The following is a 25000-nucleotide window of genomic DNA, read 5'->3' as shown; positions in this document are numbered from 1 at the left end:
AAAATCAGTTTAATAGTAACGGAGAAAGCAGGAGTTTGTTATGTAGATTCTCAAATCTATTCTCCCACACAAGGCATCAGTTTTTCTCAGAAACAAATACTCTGTGCTTTGGCGCAATCTATTTTATCAACCTATTTCATTTTGTTACAGTAATTTTAAGTCAGCATTTAAGAGTATGTAGCAGTATTAAGAGATGCTAAACTATGCATTTCTAATACATAAAAGTGGATAGTACCATTGTTAAATGACTAGTATTTATTAAAAATTAGGCTAATTTTATATAGTGTTCTGAAGAACAGCCAGAGGAAAAAACTGTTTTTGAATAAAGTGCAAGGCAATGAAACCATCTTATAATAAAGAGTAAGGCCTGGTTCAATAGGTAGTGAATCTGACCTGAGTGTTTTTCAAAACGGCTGTTTTACAAAGATAAACCATATCCATGCCAGTATTACATCAAAAATTACATCACAGTTGGTATAATTTAAACAGAACATAAACAAAACTGCATATTCAAGATAGTTTAATATGTATTTTCTGAATTAGAAATATCACTTTCCTAAATGAAAATTACTAGTGTAATGACTCATTTCCCCCATCACCGAATTACATTATTTACATATATAATACAGACTGATTGTAGCTCAAAACATTATTAAAATAAAATGTTTGATACAAAGGATCCTTTTCTCCATATCATAGCTTTAGAGGGTGTCCAAACCCCCAATGAAAAGTAATTTTCTACTAGCATTAAGCTATCTAAGTGCAAACAATCTTTTTATATAAAACCCTCTATGATTGCAGCATCCATCTTCCTGAATTACATTTGTGAAGCCAGAAAGTAATGACTTTAATTTCCCATGAGGCATTCTTGGTTAACCATTGCTGGTTAAAAAAAAATCAGTGCAAAAAACCCAACAGTGAAGTTCTAATTTATATAACAATTAAACTTACTTGGATTTAAGAAACATTTTATTTTACAGCTATCTATATGGATATAGACACATAATTAAATTACACTGAGAAGTATAAAGAAACTGGAAAAAAGTTGTACTATTTTTAATTGCAACACCAAAAGAAGTATTTTTAAGCAAAATTCTTCTTTGGGCAAACAGCCTAAAATATTAGCTGTAAAAAGAAGTCATTACATTATTATTTTTGTAAAACACTATGTGATTCACATAACTCCAAGTTTACACTCTGACTTTAAGAATTTGTGGTGCTCCCTGGCTGAACAGCAGCTCCTGGTTCCATTGTCATTACTTCTTGTTCAGTGTTCAAAGATTTGCTAGCAGGAGTGTGATGGCTATACTACAGTTCCACTTGGAGAATTGGCCTGGTTTTGGGATGGCATTAAACCCTGCAAACAAAGCAATTTATATTAATCCAGCAAGAGAACCCAGAATTTCTAAACAGTTATATATCTGTAGACTTTCAGTGAACTGTGGCATTTGCATATTCTGACTTCTGACTGGTAGATCACATTGTTTGGAAATCTTACATGAATAATTCCACTGTTTATTTGATAGCTTAGTTCAAAGCAATTTACAAGACACAGCACATAATTAGAGTTCCAGGTGTAGCAGCTGTAGTTTCTTGTAGCAAACCAAGGAATACTGTTGCAGCTTAAAAACAAAGTATCCTCCTATAGCATGATGAAGTAGGCTCTACTAGTCCATAAAAGCTTATGCCACAGGAAGTCTTTGTTTTTAAGATGGCCCAGGATTCTTAATCATGCTATCAGGATCAGATTTTAGAGTACGTCTTACAAAATTTATAAACTGTTTCTGAAGCGATTCTATTAAAAAAGCAAAAGGTATGTGAGCTAAAGTGCACATTTGCACCAGGAGTCCTTTACCAGGTCATTAGTCATACACAACAATTCCTTCCGGATTAGTGATGCTCTTTGCACCACAGAGTTCGCAAACACCAGGCACAAATATTCATGATCATCCCAGACAGATGCTTAATCATGACAGGCACCTGATGCTCCAAACACCCAAGTTGAAGTATCTTTTAGCCACCTATCTATTCCAATAAGAGGAGAAGATGCTCCAGACTTCTTTTTTGATGCAGAACTGCTGGCTGGGAAAGATCCTGCCCAGTTTTTTCAAATGACATAGTGGACCCTTCCCAACTCGCTGATCTACCCAGCCAACAGTTCCAGTGTTCCTATGTCATTCAGACATAGTCACTGCAGGGAAGCAACTCTTTAATAGGAAATTATTTCTCCTTTATTGAAACCAACAAATGAAGCACTAACAAGTAGCTCCACCCAAAGTGGATACAAAGTGCACTCAGTCACACATTTCCAATTAGAATTTTTAAACCGAGTTTTAAACAGAGGAAAATATGAAATCTCAATCCATCATCTCATTGTGTCTTCGTTTTACAGCTCACTAACAGTTTGTCACATCAGAAACTGATTACCAAAACTGACTTTAGAGATCCTGAGCAAAAGTCTGATTTTTGTATTATACTTTCACAGATCCACTTACAGCCACACCTAACTCAGGAATTATTAATTAAAAAAAAACCATTTTCCATCTTATGTATGAATAGGGGGAAATCCTTAATTGCCAATACTTAATTTGCAGACTTTTTTTGTACCTTAGTATTGATGAAGATTCAAGTTCAATTGTAATGTAGAATTTCGTCTTCAGAGTCTATAGGAGCTCTTTTGGGCTCTGGCCCAAATACAGAGAAAGTGCTAGGAAAGAAAATAATACTGCTAGCTCTTGAAACCAGGAGGTTATACAAGACCCCCTGCTTTGGAGAGGTCATTCCACCAGACCAGAACCTGCTCTGATATTTTCATCCCTTGTAGACTTCTAAACCAATTTTAGCGAAGTTGACATTTCTGCTATAGGCACTAAGATTTGCTCCACCAATGTCCCCACAGCTAACCACTGTTTTGGTAGACATTCACTTTTCAGAATATATTATACAGGGTTATGTGTGGCACAGTCTAGTGTACCAAGCACAGATCTTAAACTCCAGAGAGAAATGTGTAAAACTGCTGAACTCAAAATGGCAAAAAGAGTTAAGAAAACACCAACTCTGAAACAAAGGTACAGCATTAATTAGACAGAAAGGAAAAAGTAGGAAACAAATGTGAAGTCAGATCTGAGCCATGTGTAAACGTGATATGTCATGGCAGTAGCTTCCAGGAGTGGCCACCCCTATGTCAGATTGCATAGACAAAACAAATGCTAATGGTTATCCATTACCCAGCAGTGAAAAAACATGGGCTGTTATATAATTGATATCCATAAAGTCTCCATGTTCCTTGCATTCTATCATTCATGCCAATAATAAAAAAATCAACGTGGTTAGGCCACAGGTCCAGATGACCATTATCATCCAACATAATTTAACTGTTAACCAGATGCTCATAAGCAGAATCTGACAGCAGGATTCAACTTTACAGTATACAGAGGTAGGTAGTACTGCTGTGAACTGAATTGGTGAGGTTCACTTTTTGAGCACAGTTTCCATGGTTCATACCTCCACTTTTCATTTCTGTGCATTATCAAACTTCTTCACAGCCACCATTTATTCTAAATCTGTCACTGCTGGATGTGAGGGAGGAGAGAAATGGGAACTCGACCGCATTCCCAAGGCAGCTAGGCCTATGATCTCATATGACAGGACTGCATCTACATCCCATTGAAAAAATGCAGCACAAAGACACTGATATTTGGATATGAATGTGTGTTCAAACATACATACCCAATGCAAGACTGTGTTGGGGTGGGAGAATAGATGCTCTGTTGCACACAGTTCCTTGCAAAGTCATGAAAACTTGCCAGAGGGAAGGCTCATTTCACAAGAGGACAAATGCTGTGTAACGTCTCCACCATTTTGTTTCAGCACTAGTATACAGCCTCTGAAAAGCAAGCTCTGATAGGTACTCGTAGCCGGTCAAAGCTCTGCACCAATAGAAACTGAATTCTGTGACCGGTATAATTATATAAATTTATGTATGTTTGATGAATTTGCATAGGATGTTCTGCTTCTGCCAGCCACGAGAAACAGCAAGGAGCTTGAGGACACTGAAATCTGACCCATTAAAATGTTATTTACCCACTACTCTGGCTTCTTAAAACTTCTATGCCATGGACCCATTCAAAATCTTTGAAGCTATAAATACTAGAAGTGTGTTCTTTTAAAATAAAGCAATGAAAATGGAGACCAGCATATTCTAAACTTTGTATAAGGTAGGTATATATGTTCACATTAGCACAGAAAAAATTACAAACTTTGATACATAGACTCATACTGAAGTCCATTTGTCCAAGTACTCTGACTAACAGCAGCTTTTCTCAACTCTACTAGTTGAAATCCTTTAACTGGAGGTGCTTGTCTAGGATCTTCCAGGGCTGGCCCAAACACTAAGTAGAGTAAAACATCTGTCTTAAGTACCCGATTTTGAGTTTCATTAAAGGGCAGCAAGTTTTTTATTTCAATCTCTTTCTACTGCCAGGGAGAGGTGGCTTGAAGGGTTTTCTGCCTCAAGTGCCAAAATAACTTGGCTAGTATTATGTACTTTAAAAGGGGGAATTTGATGCTCCATTAAGGCAACAAAGTATCTCGAGTCAGCCCAATTTGCAACTGGGCTCTGGACTTTCGCTTGCAGAATACACACAGGCAGAATCATACATAACATTGCTAGGTCTATCTTTCGTGATGATTACTTTGTGTCTGTAGCCAGTGATACACCATTAGCCACAGTAATGAAGAATTATATATATATATATATATATATATATATATATATATATATATATATATATATATATATATATATACACACACACTTTAAAGGCAATATAACACTGCTTAATTCAGCAAGAGACAACAAATTTTAATGACGTTCTAATTGTCTTGCTTTTATCACTTGCCTGAAGGCTTTGGGATGGAGCTATCCACTTGATTCTTATGAACCTTACTTATATCAAATTGAAGCTAGGTTGAATAATTTTTACAGGCTTATCCAAACAGCATTTAGCTATAAATGCTAAATTCAAGCCACTCAGCCAAGTAGCGCAAATACTGTGTGCAGACTCATTTTTCCTTGACTATAGCAATTTAAGCTGTAGAACTCTTAAAAGACAGGGCTTTAAAATACTACTGTAGATCCAGTATTAGATAATTACCTAACACTGTTAAAGCTACAGGTCAGACGTTCTAGCTCTAAAGGACTAAAGAGTCTGAAAAAGATCACTGCTTGTAGGCCAGACATCCCCTGGGGGTGTGTGTGTAAAAGAGTTTGTTTTAAACCCACATAAGAATTACCAAAGTGGTGCCCTCCAGATGATGTTGGACTACAGCTCCCATCATCCCTAACCATTGGCTATGCTGGCTTGTGCTTATAGGAGTTGGAGTCCCAACAATATTTGGAGGACACCACACTGACTACCCCTGGATATATCATGAAGTAGCAATTCCCTTCACATGTTCAAGGTATATATTCTCCAAGTAGAATGTCACAGCAAGGTATGCTTCAGATCGCTAATTCAGCACAAACTGCTGCACCCACAACCACAATATTTACAGAGAGGAGCTGTTCTCAACTATGAAAGATCTCCAGCTTGCCCATTGGCTGAAATTAGGGATGCTCCATTTAAGAACTAATTGAAGCCAGAGTAGAAAATCTTCATATGCTGTTCCTGGGGAAAATCTATACAATGAAAGTTAAGTTAGATGCCAGGCTGGAAATGAAAATGATTTTGCTGTGACAAAGATTCCATCTAAAGTCAATAGCCATAAAACTCTTCAGGAGGGAGAACTTCAATTCCACCCTCCTTCATTCTGTGTGTTTTAATATGCACTTAACTCTGGTGAGCAACCCTAAAGAGCTTAATTAAGCATTAATGCAAGGCGTTGATAAATGAAAGAGCTCCTGTAGAATCCAAAAGGCATCAATTCTCCATTCCAATGGCTCTTTAATGGATTTATATAATCATCTTGCCCCCAAATTCCCTGTTATTTAAGCCAGAAAAAAACAATTTTACCAAACCTAAGTATATTCTCTCATTTGTACAGTTTAACAATCCAGAATGGTATCTATGACAATTTAAATGGACATGAATAATGAGAGATCAATATAACTAAAAACTCCAAGCTAACACTTGAAATTTGTATGAAATACTCAAGAGGTTGTACATCAGTCATTCAGGATCATTTATAAAAATGGCAGTTACAGAGGCAGCAGTTTCACAGTGGATATTTGTCCAGGAAGATGCTTCTTCCTGCATAGGAGAAGTCTCTGCTGTTGCAAATCAACATTATAACTTCAGGCATGAGAAGCACTATTGACAGTTATCTACATTTTACAGTTCAGTCACACTTTTTATTTAATGTCAGTATACAGAGGACAACCCCAGTAAATTATTCTGTAATGTCAAGTATTTAGTAGGGTTCTTCAGCTGAAACAGTGACATAAAATGCTAAAAAATAAGCAGTATGAAACAAACATGATTTTTTTAAAATTATAAATATAACAATACTTATTAAAGCTTCATTATTATTGCAACAATCAATTTATTTTAACAATTTGTTATGTTAGAAAGGCTCTTATGAAATTTATTCAAGTTGTCAAGAAATTAGATGGATGTTTATAAAGAAAATACATATGAACTTTACTGTTGATTTTTCACTATATCATTACAGTTTTGTACAGTCTCACCTAACGTGTCAATCTTAACAAATTCATGTGTACAGATTTCATAAATGCAGGAAAAAAGTCTTGCTTTTGAACTTTACACGTTAGCTGGTTTTCTTTAGGAACACAAGCAGGCCAGCAGTTATTCTAAATGCAAATTTAGTAGCTTTAACGTGGTAGGAGACAGACATATACAGTCCTTTCAAGTACATAACTGAGTTCCAAAAGATCAAGCATTTCTGAAAAGTCTTTAGTAAGATTCTTTCCCTCCTAATCCAGACACCCACAAAATGAGGCAACTCTTTCCTGGCTTCACAGAAGTAACTGGCCCATTCCTGACTAGGCACCTTCTTATCCTGATGTATAAGCCAACACCAATCCCGATAATTTTGCACAGCAATATTTCAAGGAATCCAACTCCCGTTTGCAGTGTGTCAACATGTTTCATTTTATACCATGGCAACCTCAAAATAAAAACTGATTTAGCGCTTCCCAGCCATCCCCAAATTCAAAATTATGTCAAATGATATAGAATAATACTTCCCAACAGCACTTTATACTTCAATTGTTACAAATGAAATGCCCTTTGCCAATGAGGATTTAGTAGTAAGAGTAACCTCTTCGCAAGCCCAAATAGTAGCACAAAGTGTCTGTTAAACAGCAATGACAGAACTCATTTAAAGATGGTGCTGTACTATAGCTCCTGTTTATTGTAAAACGGAAGGTTGTTCTATAATTTAAATTAAGATTTTTCCTGTACAATATAGTTCAAATAAATATTCTAAATTTCATGTGCATTTTGTTGTAAAGAGTGGTAACACATTTACTCTGCCAGGGTATATGCTGCCATTTCACTCAACTATTGTTTTGCAGTTGTCCGCTCCCTCTTACCATGAGTTTTCAGCATAAGTAGTGGCATGTTTCCCTGAAATAACCAGTAGTTGTAGATCAGGGATGGAGAAGCTGTGGCCCTCCATATGCTGCTGGACTGCAATTCCCTTCATCCCTGACCACTGACTATGCTGGGTGGGGCTGATGGGAGCTGTAGTTCAGTAACATCTGGAGGGCTGCAGGTTAGCCATTTGGGCTTGGCCTGCCACTGAAGCCAACACCTCTGACAGAAATCTGTGTGTGACAGTAGCCTTGCAAAAGAAATGCCAAAGCCTTCCTGCCATCTCTACCATACCATGTAATTGGGAAGGAAACGCCAAAGAGATAGATAAGCAGTTTAACTTTCCCAGTAGTACAACATATATATTTTTACAAAGTCATTACTGAGACATTTTGTTCCCTGTAAAGTAGGCAGCTGCCCCACAAAATAGTGCAGTTCTAAAATTTTGCTGTAGTATGCAGTGTGGGCTTGTCCCATATTTTGCACTGAACACTGTACTTTACATTTGAACTTGTGTTTAAGTAGTAGTATTTTAAAAGAGAAAGGATATGGGGAAGCTCAAGACATGTGTGAATGCTAAATAGAAGTCCTAATGCTTGTAGTGTATACCTTCTTGCTCCAACTTGGCAGTGTACCTATCTGTCCTATGGCAAGGGTTGCCAGTGTGGTGCCCTCCAAATGCTGGATGCCAGTTCCCATCAGCCCCACCCACCAAGACGAATGATGAAGGAGTTGTTCTCCAATGACATCTGCAAGGCACTACATTGGCTGCCTGACCTACGAGTTCCTGATACTCCAGTCAAGCCAAGTATCAGCCAGATCAAAGCTGCTTGCTCTGTTCTAAGGAGTGACTGTCTATTTCTGAGGCAGGCACCTTGTGGCCTTCTAGGTGTTGTTGGACTGCAACTCCCATCAATGCTAACCATGCTGGCTGAGGCTGATGGGAGTTGCAAGTCCAACAACACTTGGCAATGCCACAGATCGCCCACTCCTGGATATTCTAACTCTGTTCTTATGTAGAAAATACAATTTGCTACCCTGACTACACCAGCCTGGCAAAGACAAGTGGGAAAAGGTAAAAGATAGGATTGGCTCAGTAGCAGTGAAGTTTCAGGTTGAGTCTTCTGGCCCATTCTTTCCTCAAGTTGGAATTTTGTGACCCTTCTCTCCAACTGAGATCCTCTGCCAAAGGGTGGAAAACAAATTTAGCAGAGGAAAAAGGGCAATGGAAGTTGTATGTGAGGAGTCGCAAGGAAGATCAACACAGGAAGGTAGCAGCTTTAAACTCTTTAAAAGCTACAGAACTAAACTGCAGATAAGACAAAAAATAGGCAGTGCATAACCCAAGGGAAAGAAATATGTTACCATGAGTGTTTCTGAAGAGTTATTAAATAGGTATAAAGTTTGGTAAGTGCTTGCCTATAAACAAAAGGGATGCTTATTAACACCTTTCTGGAACAAAGACTTTCCTGGCCAGAGCCTTGTAAACATATCACCTAACTTGCTATTTAGGCCAGCTGAGTGAGCTCACTGACTGCAAAAATAAAGCATAATAATAATTTGAAACCCATTCTAAACAAACATATCCTAAACAATATGGCATTTACATCAGTGTGCGATATTAGTTTTCAAAGACCTAGTGAATAACATCAGCATGAAACTTACCTTTAATTAAAGATTTCCACATTGGCCAAATATAGAAATCCTAGCTTTTGGTACTGCATACTTATCTCTGAAATATTTGAAATGTGTTCCAAATCAAACTGTCACTGCATGCAACTTATGACCTGTACCTGTTAAACACAACTCCTTTACAGGACTTCAACTTAACAGAAATGCAAGCAGCCCAAATGCCAAAGTTAAATTACTTTGGAATTCATTAAATAGAGGGACATGGATAGCTACCAAGGACAGCACAGCAATGCGCATCTATAAAATTACCTTCAAAACTGTTTTGGCCCCTGCACAGAAATATAAACGTTTTCATGATTAGCATGGGAACAAGTATAGTTTTGTCTTTTATCCTTACAATCTGCCGCCCCCAAAAGCAATGCCATCTGTTTCCAGATTGCCTGTCCAAGATAAGGCATACAGGCAACATCACGTACCAGAATTTGTTTGATGAGATTTCACTTAAATGTTGTATTACATATTTTAGAGAAGCTGTGAAGCCTTACAGTCACAATAGGCTTTAATGTCTATTAAACGATCTCCTGCATTAAGTTTGTCAAAGTGATGCATTTCAGAAACTCTCAGCAACATCTTTCAAGCTGTTTAGGGCTCTCTTTCAAAGAGTTATCAAAAAAGCACCCAACAATAAACCTCCAAAAGACAACCAGCAACCATTTAGGGTCCCCTCGCTAGTTTATCATTGGCAAGGATCATGAGAACCCACATATGTGCTTAAAGCATTCCCATGCACACATTCCGACTTTGCTAGTTTTTGCTTCCAGCTCCAACCCCTCACTCTGTGTTGGATTCTGCACAGAAGAATTCTCAAACTGTTATGGGTACTTTTGGGGATGCAAGTCAACCAACTGCATGCACAAAAGCCATCTCCAGATTTTTTGGATCTTGGCAAATTGCTAATGAGTATTTGAAAGCAAACTAATTCTTATCAGCATAAGGTGCTAAAAATTAAATGGCCAATTTCAGTTTCTCAGCATGAAAGAAAACATAACTAGTGCCACATTTAAGCCTGGGGATTTAATGAAAAATGCATGAGTTCAAAATACCTTTCACATGAAACTACTGTAAAGTGACAAGGGGAAAAATGAGCATGGGATACATTCCACTAGGGATCTTTTTTTTTTAATGTGACCTTACACATATAAATATTTTGAGAAGATTGATATTAAACATCAGAATATTACAATGCATATTTAATACCAGTTTATTCAAATCTTAAATGGAAACACTACAAATTGTTCTTGAGATGATCACTGAAGGAGAATTAAAAGTTCAATACTATGTCTAGTTTTTGAAAAAAGTGAGAAAAGACCCTGCTTTATGGATTCCTATCAGAATAAGTATTTTAAATTCAATTGCCCAAAATGCATTTCATACTATACGAACCTACAGCTTACCCAAGCTGTGACCATGCTGAATTCCTGAATGCCCTTACAATTTTACCCTCACTAATTGATTTTTAGATTTGTCTGAATCATGTTGTACAAAAATAGCTTTTGAAAATATAGGGAAATTATCACTGACACTTTGGATACACAACACATCTCCAGCTGGAAGGCAACTGCATTTCAAAAGAACTTTACCTGGGCCAGACACTTCAAATCATTCAGAAATATGGCATGCAGTATCCAAAAGTATGGCTCTGAGGAAATAATCTTTTTTACATTAAGCATAAAGAAATTTTATATTCAACATTCAGTTATGTTTTGAGAAAAAGCTACCTATTCAAGTTCTACTTCTTTGATGCAGCATTAAGGATTAAAACTTACCACTTTACCAGGCCTTGCCCATGTGCAAATAAATCCCTCCTGACAAGCAGTGACTATACAGTCTTCAAGAAAAATTAACACAGTCAGTCTTTCGTGTGCTGTCTTTTTACAGATAAGAGGCTCTAACAAAGGAACATCTTCCATTCTGGGACACAGAGGTGTTCCCAAAGTTTTTGCTGGGTCTGTTTTGGTTTTAGTAACTAGGTTCAGTTTGTCACTGCTCTTACTAGATATATGTCCCATACTATGGTTTCTTTTGTGATCTTTTTCATGGTGTCTTTCCTTCCGGTCATGTAGTGATAAGGTTGCAAACTTACTAACACCAGAGGCAATGGCACCATCCATGACACTGCTTTTACTACCAGAATTGGAGACTGCAGAATGTGGAAGGCTATTTGACCGTGGAAGAGGAGGGGGCACAGAGTTCCCAGGTGTTGTGATGCTGTTTCCATTACTGCCTGGGTTAGTTCCTCCACTTCCTGCAGGTGGACTTGTGGCATTCATTACATTTGTGTGTGTCCTTGCTCTTGAGAGGGGTTGGTGTGGGAAGAGGATGTCTTCTGTTAGGTCCCATAAACATAGCTGTGTGTCCTGGCCCACTGAACCAAACCTATATGTTACACTTACTGGGCGACTGTCAGTAGAGTTCCTTTTTGATAACCTAGATTGCGTGCTATTTGCTCGATCTCTTCCAAAATGAAGAAGGTCTTGGAAATCCTCATCACTGCCACTAAATTCCATTGGATCACTTTCTTCTACACTAGTGGTATATGGATCAAAGGCCACAACACTGACCCAGGATTTGTGTCCGTGGCCTCTAGCTATCACTCGACAGTCCACAAAAGACCAGACAGTCACCAAGTCATCCTCTCCACCAGTTACAATGTATTTTCCATCTGGGCTCCAACAGGCACATAGCAGTCCTCCAAAGTAGCTTTTCATTGTACCGTGCAACTCCACTGAATCAAAGTTAAAAACACGAAGAAAGCCATCCTGGCTTACGCATGCCAAGAATTTCCCATCTGGGGAAAAGGCAAATTCATTTAGGGCACCCTCACCTACTGTCCATTTAAGCAAAGGGTTTCGTGTAGATTTGCTCTTGCATGTATGGACTGCAAAACTTTCTCCTTGTTTAAGTAGCTGATAGTGTGGGGTTGTGGTACCACAATTGTGTTCCACATTATACAAGTACATATTACCACTGGAATGAGCTACTAGGAAGAGACTTTCTGAACCGGGCACCCATTTTACACAAGTAACTCTGGACTTGTCTATTAGTCTCTGAAAAAAAGGAAAAAAGGTACACATCAGAGTCATCTCAGTCTTGATTTTTCATTTAATGAACTTATTAATTTTCTGCCACTTAGCATTTAAATACATGAAGTTACTCTACTTGCAGAAAATAAGCTTATGACTACTTCATTATTAAGCTACTGTTAAAAAGTGTGCTTTTCTTACCCCATATACAGTAAAAATACAATAGTCAACATGATTTGTGGTAAGCCTCCCTTAACAAAGTTCAACAAAACGAGAAAGTCAGGGTCAGGAAGCTCTGCATTCTGTGAAGAACTACTCACCTATTAAAAATCTGGCATGGAAAATTAAAATCAAGAACTTAAGACTCAATCACTGAATTCATCCTTGGAAAAGTAATCTAGCTTTAAGGATCCAGCAGAGAACTGGCAATATGGTGGAATAATAGGACCTCTTTAGGTATTATAGTTCTACTGTACTGAAGTCAAAATAGGAAGAAAACAGATGTTATTTAATTTAATGTTAATTTTAAATTTAATTTTATTGTATTTTTTATTTTTAGTTGTATTTTAATTTTGTTTTTAATATGTTTTATAATCTACACTTGCTTGTATTTTAATTGTGGTTTTATCTTGTTGTACACCGCCCTGAGAGCTTATTGCTATAGGGCGGTTTAGAAATGTAATTAATTAAATAAATAAATAAATATTTCAACAGAAAAAATGGTGAAAGTATGCTGAAATTTTAAAAGAAAATTACTTTGACAGATTGGATCTAGGATAGGGAAGAGAGATCCAGTATCTGGGCAAGTTAAAAGCTTTGAGCCATTTAACGAATACTGCATTGCTTTTGTCTAGAAGAAAATGTCTAGACATTCAAAGAGTTACAATTTATAGAAGAGATTTTGGAGTTGCTGATTCTACCTTCCATTTACTTCTGCTGAGCTTTTGTGAACAACCAATGTAATTTGGCCTGTGGGTTCATTATCCTTAAATGACAGTAAAAGGACTTCAGTGGATTTTATCATTCTGCTGCCCCATGCCAATCAAGCTTCACAGCAAAGAGGGGAGGAAAGAAATGACAGCTTATACCAGTTTCTTGTAACCAGCTATAGAACCAACTTCCCTCTCTGGAATACTATCAGTGGTGGCTTCAACTGGGACACAATGATACTTGTTTCACTAACAGAGTGATGTAAAGGCTTCACTGAGGGAAGACATGATCCCTGAGGACTATAAAAAAACTACACAGAATTGTGAAATGTGAAAATCCTATCCTAGAGTTCTTATCCTGTCTTATTTGATTTAGGACATCCCAACACAACAAATTGTAGCTAGAACATGCTGGATTCTATCCAGAGAAGAGCCCACAAAAGGAGGCTGGCAAGTGCTGATTCCCCTACCGTCAACAGCCCCAGAAAATCCTCTCCTGGGGTTTTGGGGTGGGGTCCTGCTGACTAGGGTGACATGGGGTGGCTAAAGGATCCATGAAAATCACGTGGAATCACTTTCCACAAGCAAGAAGGTTCCCCATCTCCCGCCTTTGGGGGGGGGGAGTGAGAGAAGGGAACCAGAAACTAACTTTATGTGATCTTCCTTACATTAGCATATTTTAAGATCCAAGCGTAATTTGGGGCAATTACTCCACCCTCAGAAGTCCCTCCCCCATATTTCCCATGCCGCATCAGTTCAAGACAATCCCCACAACCCTCTGGAGAGGCTTTCCTGATGGGCAGGTGGTGGCAAGGGGATGGGAAACTTTCCTTACATGAGCATCCTTAAGTTAACTTATTGTAGGACCCAAGTAGTAAATTCATAGTTAGAGACAGAGCGCTTTACAATTCTTATCTTGGTAAACTTTCATGAAAAAACCTTGCCTGGCCAAGGTCCATTCTATTCAACTGTACTATGATGGCAACCTTTTCAGGGATATGTTCCCCCATTCCCTCCCCCTCAAAGGCAACATTTTTCAGCCAGTGCCACTCAGGAAGGTTAACAGGTTTAGCTCATGAGGACAGTACAAACCACCACCACCACTGTATACTCAGAGATCCAATACTCAAGGATTCACCTTCTAGAATAATTCCATTGGGTTATAACTAAATTTAGACTTCCAGTTAATGTTTTTCTGCCATGGGCAGATGCTACAAATATACAAATTCTCATTTGCAACTGCTTGAATTTTTATAGCAAATGTCTGAAATATTTATGTGTGGAAAGAAGAAGAGTCCTTCTAGCGTCAGATTTTAGAGACTCACTTTGCAGTAGAATTTGTATTCATCAAAATTGCATCTTTTTCTAGAATTGCAACTACTTTAAGAATGACAAATTTCACACAATCAGATGCTATACTCAGCAAGTCAGAACTGAAAATGCTTCTTTCAAGTAGCACTAGATTTTCTGCTCCCAGGAACAAGGTGTTAAACTAAGTATAGCATATTCTGGAATAAAGCTTGTGCCTTTTAACTGCTCTCCTTTAAATAACACAGCATAGAGTTTATTTTCTTTTTACCAACCACTGCAATGAATGATACAATATACTTAAAACACGTTGCAGCACATTTTTGTCCATCTGTGAGTAGCTGATGATCCTGCCATTGATCCAGGAGAGCAGGGGAAGGAGTTTGGGCATAGTAGCTTTACATTTCTAATTACCACCCTTTTAGAATGGTTAATCAGCAATCCAAAAATCTTTTTCATAGTTCTAGGATCCCAAAACTGCCTTGGGCATACAAAGGCTATGTGTTTATTTTAGTCTCACTGCATTGTAAAAGACTTTAGAAATTGAAGGAATTTGCAAAGATGGCACAGGAATAAGCTGGTTTAACCCAAGAATCCACTGAGTTTAAGACCATGTGCTTGCCCAAACGAGCTCTTCTGGTTCTGGTCTCTGAGAACTTAAGATAACCGGTTGTATTCCACTAAGAAAATTATGCTCTGCAAATATGCAAGCTTCTAAGTGTGTCACAGTTAAGTGAAACAACTGTACAGTATATCAAATACACATTTTTGCCCCTTCACTTAACCACAGCATTCCTTTCAATAGTTAACAGAATATTTTTCTCTGCTTCTTTAGGAATTCCTTCGAACAGTCTCAGTGCAGATGAAGCACCTAATCCTATAAGAACAAGCTACTCCTCCCCTCTCATGCAGACATCCCCCACTCCCTTTCAGTTTTAGCTAGCTAAGATTAGTGCTGGATCTGCACCAACATTTTCACTAACTATAGTTTGCAAACCCCTCACTAACCATGGCTGCAAAACTGTGGTTTGGCAATGGGTTAAAAAAACTGATACAGATGGAATGCTAATATTATAATTATATATAATAAAATATTATCTATAACAATAGCATTTATATCCTGTCCTTACTTCCAAAGGAGCCCAGCCCTTTAGTCAGCCTTGGAAGTTGGAGGGAGGGGAACAGAGGAAAACACACAAATAAGAGCAGAGGAACATGTGAGTTCATGGGATAAGGATGGGGATAGTTAAACTTTTTTGGCCAACTTTTCAGGGGGCTGCATGCCAGCAATGCGTGTGCCTACCCCACATTCTCGCATGCATACCCTCTCTCAGCTTACCACTGCAGATCAGCTGAAAAGGGGGTTATCACCTCCTCTCTGCCCAAATTATCAGTCTGGTCATTGATCCAGGGGGGAAAAGAGGGCTCCACCTATCCCACCACTATATCTGCTTTAATTTTTTTCTTCATTTTTCATAACCACCAGTAAAATTCGTAGGGTCTAGGGAGCCAGATCAGCTCCCCAAACTGAAGATTAACCACCTCCGGATTAGCAGATGGCACAGATGTAATGCTACCCAAAGCTGTACTATTGTATACCATACAGTATTCCTGCCTTCCAACAATAAATGAATGATGAGAAATTCAAGGTGTAAGGAGGGGAAAAAACCCACCACATTGTCTTTCATAATACATACTGTGAAATAGTTCCTGACAGTATGTAACTTAAGAGTGTGTCCCCATATTCAAAGGTTTCTCCTGGTATTCATCCAAGGTAACCATTTCCAATTGGAAAAATTAACATGCATATGGAGAACAACATAAAATGCAATGTCTGCATGCACCACGATTAGGACATCCACTTACCTCCTCATTAAATAATTTGCTAGTTTCTTTTTTAATAGGATCTATAAGTTGCACCTGACCTGCAGAGAAGCCCACTAGTAGAGAAACACTTTCTGCCGTGGCTGTTAAATGATTGAAGTCATGACACGTAGGTTGTGTTCCTTTGTATATTCTTTTATCTATTGGTTTACTCAAGTCAGCAGCCTGCAAAAAGATTGAAAATAAGATTAGCAATGGATATAACTGTATTCTGGTATGCTCTACAATAGGGCTAGTATAATGTTTGTAGCAACACTGGTAACATCACAGAATTTAAAAATGAACTTTAAGCAGACCATTTAGAGATCATGTATTATAGGAATGGCAAATTCATGTACATTCAGGAGCCACTATTCTCCTGAGAGTCTTCAGGAAGCCAGAAAGTATTTGGTCACTCACAAACGAATCTCCTCACAAATGGTCATGGTCTATAATAAAAGGGATGGTATTATCTGGGCTTCCCAGTTAGAGAACACACTCACACAAAGCATTACATACTAGTATGTACATTATCATTACAAACAAAAATCAAAAAGTTGCAAGAGTGTTTCTATTCCTTAACAAAACAACAACTCCTTACAAGTAAGACAAAAAAACTCCTTACAAGCAGACAAAAAGTTTTACCACACATTGATTACACCTTGGTACAAGATCCAGATGACTTTTTACTGGCAGATAGCCATCCTTGTTTCATTGCATGAGGCAAAATGTTCTAAGAATCTGCAATACCTCTATATTAAGTGGTGTGCCCATAAGCTTCCCACTCCAAACTGAATGGAAGAAGTAAATTATCTAGATCCATTCCAGTCTGCTTTCCGGCCCAGTTTCAGCACAGAAATAGCCTTGGTGGCCCTGATTAATTACCTTTATTGTGAGAGAGACAGAGGCAATGCTACCCTGTTGGTTCTCCTTGATCTCTCAGCGGCTTTTGATACCATTGACCATGGTGTCCGTTGGGAGCGACGGAAGGAGGTGGGAATTGGAGGTACTGTATTGTAGTGGTTCAGCTCTTACCTGCTAGGCTGCTACGAGAAAGCAGTACTAGGAGATTGTTGCTTGGTTACAAGGCTTTGGGCTGCGGGGTCCTACAAGGGTTTATTCTGCCTCCTATACTATTTAACAACTATATAAAACCATTGGGAGCTGTCATCCAAGGATTTGGAGCATGGTGTCATCAGCATGCTGATGACACACAGCTCTGTCTCTCCATTCCATCTGAATCTGGAGAGGCTATGCAGGTGTTGGACAGAAGTGCTGTGGGTGGGCACCTGGTTGGCCACTGTGAGAACAGGATGCTGGACTAGATGGGCCACTGGCCTGATCCAGCAGGCTCTTCTTATGTTCTTATGTTCTTAATTCCTGTGTCCAAGAATAAGGCGTATCCAACCTGTTCTGGGAGGGGTTGTACTCCCCCTGAAGAAACAGGTTTGTAGTCTGGGAATATTCCTGGATTCCAACCTGTCACTAGAATCCCAAGCGGCTCTTGTGTCTAGAAGTGCTTGTGCACTGATTCACCAGCTACCTGGACAGGGATAGCCTGGCCTCAGTTGTCCATGCTCTCCGGTGACTTCCTATCTGGACTATTGTAATGTGCTGTACATGGGGCTGCCCTTAAAATGGTCCAGAGACTGCAGCTGGTACAGAATGTGGCTGCGAGACTGGTAAGCTGGCCAGCTCCAGGCGCTTTTGGATGAAACCAATTATCTGGATCCGTTTCAATCCGGTTTTAGGTCTGGTTTTGGCACTGAAACAGCCTTGGTCGCCCTGTATGATGACCTTTGTCGGGAGAGGGACAGGAGGAGTGTGACCCTGTTGGTTCTCCTTGATCTCTCAGTGGCGTTTGATACCATCGACCATGGTATCCTTCTGGGGAGGCTTGCGGAGTTGGGAGTTGGGGGCACTGCTTGGCAGTGGCTCCGCTCCTACTTAGTGGATCGTCGCCAGAAGGTAGTGCTTGGGGAACATTGCTCGACACCCTGGACTCTCCATTGTGGAGTCCCTCAGGGGTCGGTTCTGTCCCCCATGCTCTTTAACATCTACATGCAGCCTCTGGGTGCGGTCATCAGGAGTTTTGGAGTGCGTTGCCATCAGTACGCTGATGACACGCAGCTCTATTTCTCCTTTTCACCTTCTTCAGGTGAGGCTGTTGATGTGCTGAACCGTTGTCTGACCGCGATAATGGACTGGATGAGAGCTAATAAACTGAAACTCAATCCAGACAAGACTGAGACACTGTTGGTGAGCTCTTTCTCTGCTCAGATGGTGGATGCTCATCCTGTTCTAGATGGGGTTACACTCCCCTTGAAGGAACAGGTTCGTAGTTTGGGTGTCCTTTTTGATCCTTCCTTGTCGCTAGAGGCTCAAGTGGCCTTGGTGGCACGGAATGCGTTTTACCATCTTCGCTTAGTAGCCCAACTATGCCCCTATCTGGACAGTGACGATCTCGCCTCAGTTGTTCACGCTCTGGTAACTTCTAGATTGGATTACTGTAATGCGCTCTACGTAGGGCTGCCCTTGAAGACAGTTCGGAAACTTCAGCTAGTGCAAAACGCGGCAGCCAGGTTGCTGACGAGGACCAATCGGTCCGCGCATATAACACCTGTCCTGGCCCGTTTGCACTGGCTACCTATTTGTTTCCGAGCCAGATTCAAGGTATTGGTTTTGACCTATAAAGCCTTACACGGTGTGGGACTGCAATACCTTGTGGAACGCCTCTCCCGCTATGAACCTACCCGTCCACTTTGTTCAGTATCTAAGGCCCTCCTCCGGGTACCTAATCATCAAGATGCCCGGAGGATTATTACTAGATCTAGGGCCTTTTCTGTAGTGGCCCCCGAATTGTGGAACAGCTTACCAGAGGAGATATGCCTGGCGCCTACGGTACTTTCTTTCAGGTGCCAGGTTAAGACCTGGCTATGCTCCCAGGCATTTTAATGTTTAATGTTAACGTTTAATGTTTCATGTTTAATGTTCTTGTTTTAAAATCTTGCTGCTATTTGCTATTGATTTTATTGTAATATTGTATTTTAACCTGTACACCGCCCAGAGAGCTACTAGCTACGGGCGGTTTATAAATGAAATAAATAAATAAACAAGCAGGCAGGCAGGCAGGCAGGCAGGCAGGCAGGCAGGCAGGCAGGCAGGCAGGCAGGCAGGCAGGCAGGCAGGCAGGCAGGCAGGCAGGCAGGCAGGCAGGCAGGCAGGGCAGCCCCATGGGACCATGTGTCACTGGTCCTGAAAGCACTTCACTGGCTGCCAGTGAGCTACTGGGCCTAATTAAATGTGTTGGTACTAGCATATAAAGCCCTAAATTGCTTGGGACCCAAGTAACTAAAAGGGTGTCTTCCCCAGTATCAACAACCTTGGACCCTACAACTGACAAGCAAGGTCTTGTTGGTGCTGCCACTAAGCACTGCCCAGTTGGCATTAACCCCCTGACAGGTTTTTTCAGTGGAGGCTCCCCATTTGTGGAATGCCCTTCCCAGTGAGACATGTCTGTCTCCATCACTATTGACTTTCAGGAGGAATTTGAAAAATATTCTTGTTTATCCAGGCATTTGATGGCTAAAGGGCAACCAGAAGATCACTGATAAAATAATGCTTTTAACTGTATTTGAAAATATTTTTAACTGTGTTTTAGAGTGTTTTAAATTGTAAATGTGTTTTGGAATGTTTTTGTTTTTAGTATGCTTTTCCATTTCTTGTTAAATTATTTTGTTTATATTTGGCACCTTTGGCTACTTTGGGAGGAAGCTCAGGATATAAATTCAATAAATAATAATAATAATATACCAGCCAAAACAATAACTATTACTACTACTTTAAGAATTTTCATTCTTTCCTTTCCTTTTGTATTATGTCTTTTAGATTGTAAGCCTGAAAGCAGGGACTATCTTGTTTTTTATCTGTAAGCCATCTTCGGAGCCTTTTTGACTGAAGAGTGGGATAAAAATATACAGAGAGAAAAGAGAAAATGCGACATGAGTTTGCTATCTGCATCAAGCCTAAAATCTAGTTCAACCTTTTCTGTCCAACATGAAGATGGTTAAAGATTATAAGAGCAATGTTAATATGGATTACTCTAGCAAGACCAATAATGGAACTAATTAAATTATGTAAGGCATATTTTTCCATGTGACCCTAGTTATTAAGAGACTGCCACAGTCATACAGCTTTAATACTTGTAAGTGTAAATCAAATGGCTGAAAAGCAAATTAAATGCCTAAACCTATATAGAGCTAACTTGGACATCCTAGGGAACAATCCTAAGGTCCTGGGAAGAGCAGTGGGTGGCTGCCTGCTGGATGCCGCAGACTTACCACTTTGCAGTTAGAGGGAGACATCCTGAGACTGAAGACCTCCCCAGTGTGGTGATGGAAAGTTTTGCTGCCAATAGGGATCCAAACCAGATTTTAAATATACTGTATTCAGAACTTGATCACAAGTAGAAATTAAAGGCTTTGATATTAGGAGCAAGCAATTGGTAAATACATCTGAAGACTATCAGCACAATCGTAACTGTGCCTACTCAGAAGTCAGTTCTATTGCGTTCAACAGAAGAGCCAGTGCGGCAAGTGATTAGAGTGTTGGATTAGGATCTGGGAGACCAGGGTTCAAATCCCTACTTGGCCATAACGCTCACCGGGTGACCTTGGGCTAAACACTGCCTCTCAGCCTAACCTACTTCACAGGATTGTTGTGAGGATAAAATGGAGAGGGAGAGAACTATGTACACCACCTTGAGCTCCTTGGAAGAAAGGCTATATAAATATAAATGCAATAATAAATAAAAAGTAAAATATCCAATTGCTCTCCAGCAAGTGGGGTAGGACTGCAGACTTAAGCTTTGACTTGAGGCATAAAATAATCCAATGGACTAATTCTCCATCTACTTTATAGGAGAAAACTGAATACCAATTGACTCCAGATCAAACTGTATTTGGACCTATAGCAGCCCAAACATTTCTGCACATTTGCCTTTCCCTCCTCCAAATATGTGCATAGAGGTTTTATCCCTGCCACTAACCACTGGAAGCTCCACCCAGTTTGATTTTATTTTTATTGATTTTTTAAAAAGACAAAACACCAGTGCCGTGCCGATAGCAAGTGAAAAGAAAAAAAATACATCTGTAAATGTCAGAGGCACATCGAACCCGTGTGAGCAACTAACAGCCACCCCCACGGCAAGTACAGGTGAGAGCTATGCATAGAAGAAAATGAACAGAAATACAGAGGACGATGACGAAATACAGTCCAATAATTCAGTTACTGCATTGGAACATAGTGGAGTCAAAATGGAAGTAAAATGAATTAAAAGAATCTCTTACACATTCCATACATGTGTGTATTGAGATGAGGGGGTCAATGACAATGTTCTTTTTGATTTACAGTGGGGTCAGCGGTGAAGAAGTTGGCAATAGGCAATGATCCCACAGCTACTAGTGTTTAAGCAACACTGTGGGCTTGTTGTGCCTGTTGGGTGAGTCCCCTAAAGGGCAATGCCCCTAGTGGGATGGCATATAGAAATAAGTTTTCTACTTTTACTCATGTTTTAATCATGCTATCTAACATCATATAAATGAAATGATTGAGTGAGTGAGTGAGTTAGCATGAAAATAATGTTTCAAGTGCGGTATTCCCCAGGCCCCTTTTTAGATTGATGATATAATAATGATTTGCTAATTCTGGGTGATTTTTTTTTTTTTTTTTGCAAAAACTGAATTGTTCCACTACTTTTTGCCACCATTTCAGTTGCTTATCCTGGACATGCTAGACTCTCTAATTTTCAGTTTTTATTCTTCTATCATGCGAACTGGCAACCTGCTTTCATGCTTCCAAATAAATACCAGTTACACTATATGAACTATTTTTCACAATCCGAAGCAGATTTCCTCCTTGTTAGGGGGTTTGTCAGGTATCCAAAGGTGCTTTGTGCTTGTGGAAAGGCATTTCCCCTCACACAAGTTGCCTCCTCAAGTTACTCTCCTACTGCAGCCTCATCCCATGCTAGTTCCTCACACTCAATAAAGGACCCACTGCAGCGGAGAAAGCGGGACAAGAAAGCCCCACTGCATGAATGAAACACTACCGTGCTTTTCTGGATCCAGCCCTAGGGCTTAATAGCAAGATTAGATTTAGAAGCATTGGGATTAGAAGCACTGCGCATTTCATTATATCTAAATGCCTGAGATAAAGTTTTCAAAACCACTAAATTACAAAGATTACACCCTCTTTCCTGTTCCATACTACAGCACGAATAGATTTAGCTTTATGAAAATGGAAATGGACTGCCTTCGGGTCGATCCCGACTTATGGCAACCCTATGAATAGGATGTTCATGGTAAGTGGTATTCAGAGGGGGTCTACCATTGCCTCCCTCTGAGGCTAGTCCTCCCCAGCTGGCTAGGGCCTGCTGCTCAGCTTGCCACAGCTGCACAAGCCAGCCCCTTCCTGTCCACAACTGCCAGCTGGGGGGCAACTGGGCTCCTTGGGCCTATGCAGCTTGCCCATGGCTGCACAGGTGGCAGGGCATGTAACCCCTGAGCCACTTACTATGGGGGTGATCTTTAGCTGGCCCTTGACACCCAGGAGACATGAGCGGGGATTTGAATTCACAGACTCTGGACTCCCAGGCAGGCTCTCCTCCCCACTGTGCTATATCAACTATATCAGAGGCAAAATAAAAGTCCACTAAATGCAAGACACTATGCAAGTCAGGTAGGTGGCTAATCATTGGCCTGGGGGCCTCATCCAGCTCCCAAACAATTCCTCCCCGCCCCCCAGCTACTTTTTCACACAGCACATCGTTAAATTATAGAATTTGCTCTCACAGGAGGCAGTGATGGCCACCAACTGGGATGGCTTTCAAAGAGGATTAGACAAGTACATGATGGATAAGACTATCAGTGGCTACTAGCCATGATGACTATGCTCTTCCTCCACAGTCGGAGGCAGTATGGTTTTGAATACCAGTTGCTGGAAACCACAGGAGGAGAGAGTGCTATTGCACTTCTGCTTGCAGACTTCCTACAGGTATTTGCTTGGCCGCTGTGTGAACAAAGTGGTGGACTAGATGGGCCACTGGCCTGATCCAGCTGGCTGTTTTTATGTTCTTAATAAACCTACTCCTTAAGGGTAGTTCTGGACATGAGAACCATTCACCAGCCACTCCTCTGATTGTAGGATCCAGCTTGTTTATTGGCCCTCATCCAGCCCATTAGTGCTACCAGACACTAGACTAACACCTTCACAGCATCACCTGATTTCAAATGGTATGGAGAGAGAGAGAGAGAGCTGGGTGTCATCTGCATATTGGTGACACCACTTCCCAAATCCCCAGCAGCTTCATATAGACATTTAACAGCACATGGGACAAGGTGGAACCCTGAAGGACCTCACAGCACAATTGCCAATGGGGCAATTAGCAATTCCCCATGGTATCTCAATGATGCAGATCAGTTTTAAAAAATTAATGTCCAATATTTACAGAAGACAAAGCTCTATTATTAAGATATTCTTGGGGGTATTCATTTTGCTTATACCAACATCTACATACAACTTTTCCGCTACACAAGGGCCTGTCAAATTATTATTATTAATTGAATTTATACCGTGCCCTTCCCGAAGGAGCCCAGCATGGAAAACATAAATGAAACAATGTATCAAGAAAAATAAAAACATACTGAAAACAGTTAAAAACTTTCCAAAACACAGTTTTGTAGCGTACATCAATGTAGTGTATGTAAAAGGGCTATGCAGTGAATAGAAAAAAATCCTAATACATAAGTTAGACATATCAAGGGTTGTCACAATCTACTCTCTGTGCCCCAATTACCTAATTTTTAGGCTGGACTACTTCATCCACATTTACAAAGCCTCAGTTCAGTTCTCCTTTCAGGCTTCAGATTACACCCTCAAAACAAGCATCTTCTCCCTTACTGCATGCTTTATATTCTTCTTTGTGCTTATGTGTTCAAAGCAGAGATCAAATCAAAATTCTAGTGCTCCTTGAACACAGTTTCAAGCTGCTGAGTTCTGTTGCCTGCAGGACGACTTCAGATAAGTGGAGATGGAGATCACCACTATCATCCAAAACGCATTCATTCAATACACATATCATCACTGTCTATTATCTATTGTGTCAACTTCCATCTTTTGACTAAACTCTTCAGATGGCAGTTTAGCATTGGGCATCTTGCAATTGTGCTAGATGAATGCATAAAGATTTTCATTCTTGTGTTTGATGCAATATTTTGTTAAACAAAAAAGCTATTACAACAGATTTGTTTCTTCTCTGATGATTCACCCTGAAGTTGTCCTTACTTGACAAATCAGTAGAAAAACTTGACACTTCCAGGTCATACAGAATAGCAAATGCTTGGTAGTATGAACATAATCCAACAGCAAGTCATTGGCAGTGTTTGCACGTAATGCTAAACCATTTTAAGTGCTATGGGCACAAGCTGGAATGAGCCTAAACAAAGCCTTGGGCTCATGCACTCCCCTATCCTGTACAGCCAGGAGGACTCTGCCAGCATTTTGTTTCACTTTCCCCTCATTTGAGAGCTTGTCTTTGCATATGAAACAGTGATTGCAGTTCATTGCAAAT

General features: G+C 39.9%; 1 protein-coding gene across 2 annotated transcripts in view; it reads right to left on the bottom strand.

Moving 5' to 3' along the window:
• The window catches only part of WDR20 (WD repeat domain 20), a 50687-nt gene continuing 25687 nt past the window's right edge, over positions 1-25000 (bottom strand). The window contains exons 2-5 of one of the 2 annotated variants that reach the window (XM_061612178.1): positions 16375-16557; positions 11015-12295; positions 2608-2707; positions 1-1357 (exon numbers count right to left, since the gene is read on the bottom strand). In XM_061612178.1, coding sequence (XP_061468162.1) covers positions 2657-2707; positions 11015-12295; positions 16375-16557 — 1515 coding nt within the window. In that variant the 3' untranslated portion in view covers positions 1-1357; positions 2608-2656. The remainder of the gene's footprint in view (positions 1358-2607; positions 2708-11014; positions 12296-16374; positions 16558-25000) is intronic. The other variant, XM_061612177.1, reaches the window with a different exon arrangement.

The sequence above is a fragment of the Rhineura floridana genome, chromosome 2 (genome assembly GCF_030035675.1).
Source record: "Rhineura floridana isolate rRhiFlo1 chromosome 2, rRhiFlo1.hap2, whole genome shotgun sequence".
Classification (NCBI taxonomy): domain Eukaryota; kingdom Metazoa; phylum Chordata; class Lepidosauria; order Squamata; family Rhineuridae; genus Rhineura; species Rhineura floridana.
The sequence above is the reverse complement of the archived record's forward strand: the minus strand, read 5'-3'. Positions and strand labels throughout refer to the sequence as shown.